This window comes from Oryx dammah, unplaced genomic scaffold (genome assembly GCF_014754425.2).
Source record: "Oryx dammah isolate SB20612 unplaced genomic scaffold, SCBI_Odam_1.1 HiC_scaffold_22, whole genome shotgun sequence".
NCBI classification, from domain to species: domain Eukaryota; kingdom Metazoa; phylum Chordata; class Mammalia; order Artiodactyla; family Bovidae; genus Oryx; species Oryx dammah.
The window spans coordinates 58,959,449-58,972,364 of record NW_024070206.1 but is presented as its reverse complement, the minus strand read 5'-3'; the positions used below and the strand labels follow the sequence as shown (position 1 = coordinate 58,972,364).

The following is a 12,916-nucleotide window of genomic DNA, read 5'->3' as shown; positions in this document are numbered from 1 at the left end:
TGCCATCCGTCACCTATTACTGATAATGATCAGCAATTGCAGCAAGTTTGCCAGCTCCATGGAACACACGCATGGAATCTGATGCCCTTGTTCTCGATTAGGAATTGAAAGGACTTTCCTGGCAGTCCAGTGGTTAATCCTCTGCACTTCAACTGCAGCAGGCAAGAGTTCCATTCCTGGCTGGGGAATTAAGATCCTGCACGCCGCATGGTGTGGCCAGAGAAGGAAAGTTTAAGAATAAAACTCTGGGGCTTCCCAGGTGGCGCTAGTGGTAAAGAATCCACCTGCCCATGCAAGAGACGCAAGAGACGTGGGTTCCCTCCCTGGGTTGGGAAGATCCCCTGGAGGAGGAAAAAGCAACCCACTCCAGTATCCTTGCCTGGAAAATCCCGTGGAAGGAAGAGCCTGGTGGGCTACCGTCCCTGGGGTTGCAGAGTCAGACACGCATGCACCAGCTTCACGTTCTCAGCAGTGTGTCCGAGAAGTGGCGGTTATTCGCTCTGAGACGGAGTAAAGCTGTGTAGGTTGGCCCTTTGCGTCTCACGCCACCTCAGTTCTTAGATCGGGTTCTCATGGCCCCTGAGGCAGAGAGGACTCAGACGCAGATGACAGTGAGTTCTGTGGGCACTGTGTCCCTGGTCGCCTTCTCCCCTCCGTCCGGGGCTTCCTGGGGTCTGTCCCCCGACCCTGCATTTGCACCGGTGTTGAAGTGACTCCCACTTAGTAAACCACACTTGAGCTTCATGTGTTGCGTCCCGCGGCCCGCAGGACTCTGCTCCAAACCTGCCAGTCGGGCGCCTGGTGAGCGGCAGACACACCCGCTTCCTGAGGCTCTTGTGCTGCTTCCGGGCCTGCTGTGTTGCCTCTTCCCCGGAAAAGGAGATGCGAATCCTGAGTTAAGGTTTAGATAACTTCAGATAACAGAATTTGAAATACCAGTAGCCTGAAATGTTTTCCTTAAGATTTTTAAAATGAACCATTCTAAGGCTTTTCCCCCTTAAACAGAGGTTCCATGTTTATTGTTTAAAGTAAAAAATGCTAAGTCGTCGTGAAGCCTCTTTGCTCTTCTTGGATATTTCACTCTTCTCATGGATGCCCTGAAATATGTCAGGTGTGAGTGTGCAGATTCATGGTGTTTTTGTTCACCCTGGTTTGGGCTTCTTTAGGTGCGTGCATGCTAAGCCGCTTCAGTCGTGTCTGACTCTCTGTGACCCTTTGGACTGTAGCCCGCCAGGCTGCTCTGTCTGTGGGATTCTCCAGGCAAGGATACTGGTGGGAGTTGCCATTCCTTCTCCAGGGGATCTCCCTGACCCAGGGATTGAAACCAGGTCTCCCGCATTGCGGGCAGATTGTTTACAATCTGACTGTACAGGTTGTGTACAGTCTTTTACATCATAAAAGCATTTATGATGCTTTTAAAGTGTTGCGGCTGCAGGGAAACCCAGCAGGCATGCAAAGTCTCATTTTAGAGCAGTGAACAGGACAGTGGTGGTTTCTGTGATGGAGACGATACCTACTGTTGCAGCTTGGGAACCAAGTGCGTCCGCCTCCCAACAGTTACATCATCGATACGTTGCTGAATTGGCAGTAACTAAACTGTTGCAGCTTTGGTGTGCACTCTTTGTTGAGCACCCATTTTTCTTTTTCCTTGAGTTACATATGTGTTTGATTTTGGCATCAGGAATCTAGAATCTTGGCTAATTCATCTTCATTCCAGATAATCTTGCAGTTCAGTTCAGTCGCTCAGTCGTGTCCAGCTGTTTGTGACCCCATGGACTGCAGCATGCCAGGCTTCCCTGTCCATCACCAACTCTAGGAGCTTGCTCAAACTCATGTCCATCAAGTCAGTGATGCTATCCAGCTATCTCATCCTTTGTCGTCTCTTTCTCTTCCCACCTTCAATCTTTCCCAGCATCAAGGTCTTTTCCAATGAGTCAGTTCTTTGCATCAAGTGGCCAGAGTATTGGAGTTTCAGCTCAGCATCAGTCCTTCCAGTGAATATTCAGGACTGGTTTCCTTTAGGGTTCCTTCGAAGATAGTCTTTGTAACTGTCCTGTTCCAGGAGTCCCGGGACTTTGGGGGTATTATGCTGTCCTCTGACTCAGTTTTTGTGTATTTCCTTGTGGGATTTGATCTGTGGGGTGAAGATCACAGCCCCCCACCCCAGGATTGCTACTAGCATCAGCTTGTAGTGGGGGAGATGGAAACGTGCAGAAGGGAATTTTATAAAAGGAGAGGAACTCATCTGTTGTGGACATGAGATTGGTCCTTGTGGAGCTGGAGGTGTGATTCTGTCATTCTTCAGGGACGAATCGCCTTGAGGTAGAATGTTGGACTCAGGAGATGCCTCTAAAGCATCGAGGTTTTCTGAGGTTAAGAGAAAGGATTCTCAGAGAGCTTCTCCCCCCCCGTGTTTTGACCAAATGATGTTTGTGTAGAAATGAATGGTCTGGAAGTTCTGCCAAAAGAGAAAAGATATCACATGGGAACAGTCACCGTCATGTCCCTTAGGGCTTGAAGCCTAATCGTTTAAGGATGAAAAGAGCCACATTTTCTGTGATTGTTCTGCAGTGTAGATCCCCGGTCTGGAAACAGGTATCAGGGTAGCATGAATGGTTTGTGGATAGAATAAGTCGTAAAATAATACATTATCTGCATGTCTGGACTTTGTATCCAGCCTGCAGTAGATGATGACATGGATTTTAGAATAAAAACACTGAAAATAAAAGAATAGGGTAATTCCAGACAGGATAATATATAAAGTTTTTCTTGTTGGCACTTTAAGAAAGAACCTCTTTTATGCCCGAGACTCATCGCTCGCGTGACGATGGAAGAGGTGGGCTTCCTTTGTGTACATCTTGGTAGAGTCTCTGCGGGGCCCTTCTCCTTGCAGGGGCCAGGGCACCTCACAGCGTAATGAACTTGAATGAGTGTTGGCAGGGCTTTGGGGGCGAGTCTGCAGGTGCCCCCCGAAGACCCGCCAGGCCTCTCCCTTTCCTTTCTGAGCCCACTTTATACACAACTTTACTTCTGCGGTCAGAGTGTCAGAGCCGCTTGCTCACCAGGTAGCCTTCAATTCAAATGAAGTGTGTGACCTTTCTTACTAGCTCAGAATTTTGGAGTAGCTTGGGCATAATATTATTGAACATAAAGGGCAAGGGTCTTTTCTTTAAAAAGTAGGGAGAAAATGATGTGATAGAATGCATGGAAGAATCTGTGCGTGTGTGTGCATGCGTGCACGTGCGTGCATGCGTGTGTGTGTGCGTGCGCGGGTATGTGTGTGCATACTTAACACAAGGAAACAGAATGGGTCAGTGGGTACACGAGCTCAGGGGTAAGTACAAAACCTTATTATCCTGCTTTTTCTGCTGCTGGTTTGGATGGGAATTACTTAGAAGAAAAGCATCACATCTCATGTTGTCAGGATTAGCTGCAGAGGCCACTTGAGGGGGTTCATCATCAGTGGGTGACCCGGAGGTATACTGAAGACCTACATTCAGGTGCAGCCCGATTACTCTTTGGGAAAATCTGGGCACCAACGGCCGTTGTCCCTGAGGGTCTTCACAGCGCCCTGGGGACGGTGCTCATAGTGAACGGCAGGGAGGAGCAGAAGCGCTGGGGAAGCTGAGATTTTCTTGGGCCAGAGTCGGAAGAGGGAGCGACTGTCCTAAACAGCCGAGCTGCTGGCAGAAGGGGTCTTAACGCTGCCATGCTTGGAAGGACTGGGGAGTCAAGCACCCTTAGGAGCCCCCTCTTGAGCCCATCAGTCGGTCATCCAGGGACGTCCTCCTCTGCTTTCCGTCCCGCCCCAGCTTGATCGGAAAGCCAGGGACGAGGCGGGTGGGCCCAGCACAGGAGCCCGGGGCTCCCGGGGCTGCCTGCCCTGCTGACGCTTGCCATGTCTGCCTGGGAACTGGGGACCCCGTCTCTTCAGTAAGGGATCTTTCATTGATGACATGGGACAGGTGGGTTAAAACATGAGCCATCATTCTCCTAACGTCCCTGAAGGAGTCTGTGGGAAGCTGAGAACTTTGTGGGCAGATTCTTCTGTCTCTCGGAGACTCACAATCACGACTTGTCCCACGAGAAATCTGCCAGGATCTGCTCTGCAGTTCACACATTTCCTTGACTGCTAGCTCATAAACGGTATCTGGGCTTCCCCGGTGGCACTAGTGGTAAAGAACCCACTTGCCAATGCGGGGGATGGGAGCATAGGGGTTTGGTCCCTGGGTTGGGAAGATCCGCTGGAGAAGGAAATGACAACCCTCTGCAGTATTCTTGCCTGGAGAATCCTGTGGACAGAGGGCAAGTGGCATTAATTTTATATTATCTTTGTATGCTGTCTCTTCTGACGTAGGACGAGAAGTGTGATTTGGTTTCAGATAATTTGGCAAAGACCCTCGGTCATCCTTGCACTCGCCTTTTGCATTCAAACGTCAGGCTCGGGATGCAGAAATGCTCAGCTCAGGGAACATCATTTTAAAAAATTTTGTTGTCATTGGCATAACTTTTTCTAGGTAGTATTTTGATTTTTGTCTTTTGGTTGAATTGAGATCCCATTGACCCATTGGTGGGGAAGGTCAGGCTCCCAGAAGTGGTTTGGGAGCTAATGTTACATGAAAAATTAGCCCTTTCTTCGGAGTGTGTGTGTGCTAAGTCGCTCAGTCATGTCCAACTCTTTGTGACCCCATGGACTGTAGCCCGCCAGGCTCCTCTGTGCAAGGGATTCTCCAGGCAAGAATACTGGAGTGGGTGGCCATTTCCTCCTCCAGGGGATCTTCCCGACCCAGGGATTGAACCCACGTCTCCTGCGTTGCAGGCCGATCCTTGATCCATTGAGCCACCGGGGAAGCCCCTACTCTCAAACAGAAAAGGCAGGCAAACAAAAAAGCGTCTTCTGCCTCCTTTCCTGACAAAAGCCGGGCGTCTTTGAGGGACAGAAGGGACGGAGGTCGGTGCTCAAGTCCAGCCTCCTTGTAGGTGTCCCGTCTGTGCTCTGCCGGCTGCACAGGGCGTGGAGAAAAGGGCTGGGGCGGGTGGCCCACAGCTCTCAGGTGTGTGGTGTTGCTGCGGGGTCCGGGCCGGCCCTGCGTTCTGGCCCCTCAGCTGTCTGGCTGCGTCACCCCGTTGGCAGATGCGGGGCACCGCTGCCCAGGCCCCGCTTGCCCGAGGTCGCATCACGGGAGCGGCATTTACCTCACTGTATCCTGTGTGCCCTCTCGGTCCTGGCGGAGGGCCTGGGGGGTGCCTCCCGTCAGGGCTCAGAGGAACTAATGATGCTTGCCTCTCGCCCCCTCTCTCTCTTCTCCCTGCACCTGCACCGCCCCCCAGGGACGCTCCGGACGCAGGCCCACCAGGGAGACTTCATCTGCGTGGAGTGTGGGAAGAGCTTCCACCAGCCCAGCCACCTGCGGGCGCACATGCGGGCTCACACAGGTATGCCTGCGGACCCCAGGGCCTGGGACGCAGCGAGCCTCTAGTTCCTGGGGTCTGGTGCTGGGCGGGGCGGGGCGGGGTCACACTCTAGACTCTCCATTCAGCCCCTCTGCCTGAAACAGCTTTGCCCCTGCATCCACGTGCCCTGTGGTTTGATCAGCCTGTTTTGCGAAAGCTGCATTTTAATTGCATGCTGCGTCCGTTGGCATGACGCACGCTGGCTCTTTGCTCGCCGGCACCGGCTGGCCTGGGCGCTGGGCGGTGCTGAGTGGCACGTTCTCTCGGCCTGTGAGCAGAGAGCTGGCCTGCGACGGTGGCGTGTGTGTGGCGGGGACATGGCACGGCAGGGGCGGGCCCGGGTGCCTCCTCTGATATGCAGGGTGTATCCATATCTGGAGGGCCTGATGCGCAGTGACAGGCCCGAGCTTGGTGGGGGGAGGGGGGCCCTCTGCATGCCCCTGCTAATTAATGCTGTCCCTGGTGGGATGCTGCGTGGTGAAGCCTGAATTAAAAAGGGCACTGGCCCCAGGCAGCATTTGCCATCTCTCAGCATAAGTGTTATGGTAAATTGCTATTTCCCGGCCACAGGCTGGGCTGGCGTCTTTTTTGCCTGTGAGTGTTCAGTCTGAGCGGGGTGCGCGTCCCGGGCAACGGGAAGCTCGGTCGGCCTGCTGACGCGCGTCCTTGTCCCCACAGTGCTGTTCGAGTCTAACGGCCTCCGAGGTGCTGACGTCCACGCCACCTCTGCAGACGCCCCCAAACAAGTAGGTCTCCCCTCTCTCAGGGGCTGTGGGTTCACGTGGTAGTTGGGAAAGGGTGTCACCGTGGTCCTCAGGGCACCATGCGGTGTTTTACCAGGTGGGCAAGCAGCTCTTCGCTGCTCTGAGTCAGAACCCAGCCCTGCCGAGCGGTCCAGGGGTGGCTGATAGTCCCAGAACCTCCCGGGGCCGTGAATGATGCAGCTGGGGGTCCATGCAGCTGCGTGGGGTCCTGTTGGGAGTGATGAAAAGCTCTAAAAGTCAGACTTTTCCACTTGGGATGTTTTGCCTGGAAGTTACGACTTGAGACCAAGTTACGCTTCCCCTTCCGTTTTGAGAATCATCTTTTTAAAAAATTTGTATCAGAGTGTAATTGGTTTACACTGTGGTCTTGGTTTCTGCTGCGCTGCACAGTGAATCACTGTAGGTATATCCCCTCTTTTTGGATTCCTTCACATAGGGCACCACAGAGCACTGAGTTATATGGTGGTTTCTGGGCTGGGTAGCGATTTCTCATTAGCTCCCTGTCTTATACAGTGTCAATAGTGTACACGTGTCCGTCCCAGTCTCCCGACTCATCCCACCTGCCTTGGTATCATATGTCCATTTGCTACATCTGTGACTCTATTTCTGCTTTGCACAGAAGTTCCTCTGTTCGGTTTCTCTAGATTCCAGACACAGGCGCTGCTCGCCACCGTCTGTCTCTCTCTGGCTTCCTTCCCTCTGTGTGACCGGCTCTGGGTCCATCCTCTCGGTCCCTGCAGATGTCTTTACTTCAGAATCGCTTTTCTGAATCGCTCCGTAAGAAGCCTGCTGCTGAGTCTGGTCTCCCGTGGCCTCGTCCTTGTCCTGATTTGATTCTTTGTTAAGCACGTCACCGACTCAGCCAGAACGCATAATACACGCGTGTGCGTGTGTATAGGCCTTGAGTTACCATGGATGTGTGGCCTCCGTGTGTAAACCGTTCAGTCTGCAGAGTGTGGCGGCCTCCTGGGCGCGGTCACAGTGGAGTCCAGCGTGCATCTCTGAGGTTGGGAGGCCCGTGCGCTCCTCGCGGTCTCTCCTATGACTCTGGACCAAGACCCGGTGGTTCCAGGCTCCTCTTCCTTGTGTCCCTTTACAGGATGTCAGCCCACCCTCTGTTCTCCCACAAGCATTCTCTGCGTAACCGTCTTGCCTTCTCATTGGTTGCCCAAGCAGATTCTGTAGCCACAACCGCCCCTTTGTAAGTGAAGAAGGGTTTCCTTGCCGCCAAGGTACACATCCAGGATCGTGTCCAGGCGGTCAGGTCCACTTAGCACGTCCTCCTGTTCCCATGTGGGATTCCTGGTCATTGACAGTGGCGAGGGAAGCAGAGGTGCAGAGGAGCCCAGTCTGTTTCTCAGGAAGAGAACAGTGTGTGAGAGCCCTGCTCAGAGCCTGCAGCCATTCACGCCTGAACTGCCTTAGGATGGACTGGACCTCATCAGAGCCTTTGGTTTCGTTTTTTATCCAGTTTTCAGAATCCCTGTTTGCTGTTTAAAGGTTTCTCTTCATATATCACGGACAGAATGCCTTGCCCTTTGTTGTAGTTTTTAGTAAGTGCCTTCTCTCTTAATAAAACCCATAGTTTGAGAATGAAAAGCTGTTATTTCAGGATGCTGTCACAATTTATGGAAAAAGAAAACATCTCGCTGAATGCTGAATTGGAAGATCTGTGGACGTAGGTGACCTCAGCTCAAACTGGACCACACTCTCCTTTTTAACAGAAGTGAAACCCCCTTTCCACAGGAGTCACTGTGATGTTTGCGGGTTGTGTTAGCAGCGAGGCCGGAGCCATAATTGGAGAATTGCACACTGACAGAGTGAGTGGAGTCGGTTCAGAGCGGTCCCGCAGACACAGGCGACCCGTTCCGTCCCCCTAAGGTGTGGCTTTTCCACGCGTGCTGGGCGGGGCTGGCCTGGAATCACTGGCTGGCACTCTGAACAGCACCGTGAGGCTCTTCAGGGACACACATCAGCTTATGAGCTGCACATGAATTCCAGCTAAGTCTCTTGCAAGAGGCTTCTGTCCTGGGAGAAAGAGATCAACAAAGCAAATCACTGAGGCTGCATTTTAAATTCATTCTGTGTTAATTATGGATTTCCCAGGTGGCTCAGTGGTCAAGAACCGGCCTGCCAATACAGGAGACTTGGGTTCGATCCCTGGGTCGGGAAGATCCCCTAGAGTTGAGGAAATGGCACCCCACTCCAGTATTCTTGCCTGGGAAATCCCATGGACAGAGGAGCCTGGCGGGCTACAGTCTATGGGGTCACAGAGTCGGACATGACTATACACACACACGCGGATGGCATATTCAAGATTATGGCCTCTGAAAGTTCTTTTTGTCCTTCATTACATTCGAAGTAGCTTTTGTTGGTTAATCGCTGGACGTTCTGGTTCTTGAAAGGAATTCTGTTTTCTTTAGCGTACTTTGGGATTTTCGAATTCTCATAGAGATGTGTCTGCCAGGGTAACTGCAAAACGTAGCAATAGTAGATACTGGTTTACATCTTAGTATTCTTTCTTATGGTGACGTTCTCATCGTTTACAAAAATCACAATTGCTATCTTAGATTTAAAATACAATATAGATTCATAGAGTGATTCTGTAGTTATTTATGTCCAGAAGGGGACTCATTAAGCTAATCAGTCATGTTCTTTTCCATGTTGAGCTTGCTTTGCCAATGTTAACTAATTAATATTTAAATCATATTCTTTTCCTGTGGGCTTTAGAAGCTGTGGATCAAGGGATTTTTTTTTTTTTAAATCATACAACACTGTGTATTCATGTAGAAGTTATTTGATGTAGCACTTAGAATGGATGGATTTTTATAGATGTACATAATAGATGCTAAATTATATAACTGAAACAGAATTTGGGAATGCAGTTTTATAATCATCATTTGTCTACTCATTAACAGTATTAATTGAGCACCTCCTGTGTGCCAGGTTCTATCTTATTGGTGGAGAATAATCAGGATTTAGAGGTGAAGGGAAACATCTTTCCTGCTTTTATGGTTTTTGAGGTCCAGTGGGTGGTTTAGATAAGAGGTGCCACTTTGACAGTGTGAGGGTCCTGGAACCCAGGCTTGGGGTGTTGAGAAGAGCGTGCCGGGCGGGCAGGGAACACAGCAGGGTGGGTGCCCCGTGCAGAGACATCTGCCCCCCAAGAGGTGGAAGAGATGTCTCACTGGAGGATTGTTTGAGGGGAGAGCTGGGCAGGTGGACAGGAGCTCAGGACAGGAGTCTGGGGGGACACACAGGCGTGGGTACCAGGGCTGAGATGCAGGAAACCTGTCCTGAGTGCGCTGGGGACCCTGAGCGGGGGCGATGTTATCAATGCTGAGTCCACAGCGAGTCGGGTTGGTCTGGGTCAGGGATGGACTGCAGAGATTCTGGACAGTGGACTGAGCCCAGCTCTGGAGGGGCTTCGAGCAATCCCAGCGAGACCCAGGGCTGGGGGGAACAGATGGGTGTGGGGATGTTCAAGGGGTGGAGGAACCTGGGGATTGGATGTGGGGGGAAGCAGGGAAGCGATGGACCGGACCTGGGTTCTGGCTTCGGGCTCCAGCTCTGGAGAGGAGCCTGTCCCGGCGCCTGGAATGTGGCCGGAGGAGCTGGACAAAATCTGTTTCCATTGACCTTCAAGTCAAGTTGGTGATGCCTCTTGGCAGGTGAATATGTGGGTTTGAAGCGGAGGAGAACAATGTGGGTGGGGCACATATGAATATTTCATAGCTCGCAACGTTGAAGAGCAGCCAAGATCAGCCAGTTCGACTCCAAGCGGCTCAGTGATGCGAGTTATTAAGACACTGGCTTACCGAGTAGGAGGCTATAACCCAGGTCTCACCTCAGGCAAGCGAACTTCACCTGGGTGCCCTCATCTGTAACGTGAGGGCAGCGACAACACGTCTGTGCCCGTGGAGGCAGTTCTCGAGGACGGCGCGCTAAGCCTGGCAGAGGCGGCACGCCCAGCACGTTGGCGGCTGTCAGTTTCCTAGGAGTGAACCATTGTCCTGAAGAGCTGGGGAGACGGGACCGTGTGTGAGTGATGCATGCGTGTGTGAACATCTGCACACTTGTACCAACGCCGTGTGGACGTGCCCCTCGGGGACAGCTGTGCTCAGGGACCCAGCGTCTCGGCTGCTTCCTCTCCTGTGGTCTTCCTGCCTCGTCAGGACCTGGCGGTGTGCTTGGAAGCGTTCTGGTTTTGTCTTGTTCTAGTTGCTCCTTAACAGAGAAGGCGATGGCACCCGACTCCAGTTCTCTTGCCTGGAAAATCCCATGGACGGAGGAGCCTGGTAGGCTGCAGTCCACGGGGTCGCAAAGAGTCGGACGCGACTGAGCGACTTCACTTTCACTTTTCACTTTCATGCATTGGAGAAGGAAATGGCAACCCACTCCAGTGTTCTTGCCTGGAGAATCCCAGGTACGGGGGAGCCTAGTGGGCTGCCATCTATGGGGTCACACAGAGTCGGACATGACTGAAGCGACTTAGCAGCAGCAGCAGCAGTTGCACGTTAAAGGGAGAATAGGAAAACTCTCAGTTTGAGGAAAGTGTCGTCGGCATAATGTGGTTCTTGGTGGACCCCACGCTGCTGGGCGGCCGCTGTGTCTGTATCACAGTCATACAGCAGCTGCACTTACTTTGCTGAGATAATATTTGAATTTTCTGTGTGGGATGATCCTAATGTCATAATATCTAGATGCAGGAATGGATTTATTCAGTTAATTTAGCTACTTGAGGAGGAATGAAAGAGTTTCCTCTTTTTGTTTTTTTGAAGCAGGTCATACTTGCAGTTTAGTTTTTCTTCTGTTCCATTATGGTTTATTACAGGATGTCGAATATAGTTAGCTCCATGTGCTATAGGACCTTGTTGTTTATGCACCCCACACGTAATACATAATAGTTTGCACCTCAGTTCAGTTCAGTCGCTCAGTCGTGTCCAACTCTTTGCGACCCCATGAATCGCAGCACGCCAGGCCTCCCTGTCCATCACCAACTCCCGGAGTTCACTCAGACTCACGTCCATCAAGTCAGTGATGCCATCCAGCCATCTCATCCTGGGTCGTCCCCTTCTCCTCCTGCCCCCAATCCCTCCCAGCATCAGAGTCTTTTCCAATGAGTCAACTCTTCGCATGAGGTGGCCAAAGTACTGGAGTTTCAGCTGTAGCATCATTCCTTCCAAAGAACACCCAGGGCTGATCTCCTTCAGAATGGACTGGTTGGATCTCCTTGCAGTCCAAGGGACTCTCAAGAGTCTTCTCCAACACCACAGTTCAAAAGCATCAATTCTTCGGCGCTCAGCTTTCTTCACAGTCCAACTCTCACATCCATACATGACCACTGGAAAAACCATAGCCTTGACTAGATGGACCTTAGTCGGCTAAGTAATGTCTCTGCTTTTTAATATGCTATCTACGTTGGTCATAACTTTCCTTCCAAGGAGTAAGCATCTTTTAATTTCATGGCTGCAGTCACCATATGCAGTGATTTTGGAGCCCCCCAAAATAAAGTCTGACACTGTTTCCACTGTTTCCCCATCTATTTGCAATGAAGTGATGGGACCAGATGCCATGATCTTCGTTTTCTGAATGTTGAGCTTTAAGCCAGCTTTTTCACTCTCCTCTTTCACTTTCATCAGGAGGCTTTTTAGTTCCTCTTCACTTTTTGCCATAAGGGTGGTGTCATCTGCATATTTGAGGTGATTGATATTTCTCCTGGCAATCTTGATTCCAGCTTGTGCTTCTTCCAGCCCAGCATTTCTCATGATATACTCTGCACAGAAGTTAAATAAACAGGGTAACAATATACAGCCTTGAGGTACTCCTTTTCCTATTTGGAACCAGTCTGTTGTTCCATGTCCAGTTCTAACTGTTGCTTCCTGACCTGCATATAGGTTTCTCAAGAAACAGGTCAGGTGGTCTGGTATTCCCATGTCTTTCAGAATTCTCCACAGTTAATTGTGATCCACACAGTCAAAGGCTTTGGCATAGTCAATAAGAAAGAAATCGATGTTTTTCTGGAACTCTCTTGCTTTTTCCATGATCCAGCAGATGTTGGCAATTTGATCTCTGGTTCCTCTGCCTCTTCTAAAACCAGCTTGAACATCAGGGAGTTCGCGGTTCATGTATTGCTGAAGCCTGTCTTGGAGAATTTTGAGCATTACTTTACTAGCATGTGAGATGAGTGCGATTGTGCGGTAGTTGGAGTATTCTTTGGCATTGCCTTTCTTTGCAATTGGAATGAAAACTGACCTTTTCCAGTTCTGTGGCCACTGCTGACTTTTCCAAATTTGCTGGCATATTGAGTGCAGCACTTTGACAGCATCATCTTTCAGGGTTTGAAATAGCTCAACTAGAATTCCATCACCTCCACTAGCTTTGTTCCTAGTGATGCTTTCTAAGGCCCACTTGACTTCACATTCCAGGATGTCTGGCTCTAGGTGAATGATCACACCATTGTGTTTATCTGGGTTGTGAAGGCCTTTTTTGTACAGTTCTTCTGTGTATTCTTGCCACCTCTTCTTAATATCTTCTGCTTCTCTTTGGTCCAGACCATTTCTGCTAACCCCAAATTCCCAATCCACCTCTCCCCGATTCCCCTCCCTGAAAGAGCTTCCTTCTGCTGTGTCTTTGGCCGTGGTCTCCTTCTGCGTGCATGCTGACCAGGCCCTGTCTCTGTTACACACAGGCTTGCA

General features: G+C 50.9%; 1 protein-coding gene across 2 annotated transcripts in view; it reads left to right on the top strand.

Annotated features, from left to right (window-relative positions):
• ZNF516 (zinc finger protein 516) overlaps window positions 1–12,916 on the top strand; it is a 100,153-nt gene that overhangs the window by 77,953 nt on the left and 9,284 nt on the right. For both annotated transcript variants that reach the window (XM_040264367.1, XM_040264368.1), the window contains exons 4-5: window positions 5,332–5,436; window positions 6,133–6,200. In XM_040264367.1, the coding sequence (XP_040120301.1) occupies window positions 5,332–5,436; window positions 6,133–6,200 (173 nt within the window). The remainder of the gene's footprint in view (window positions 1–5,331; window positions 5,437–6,132; window positions 6,201–12,916) is intronic.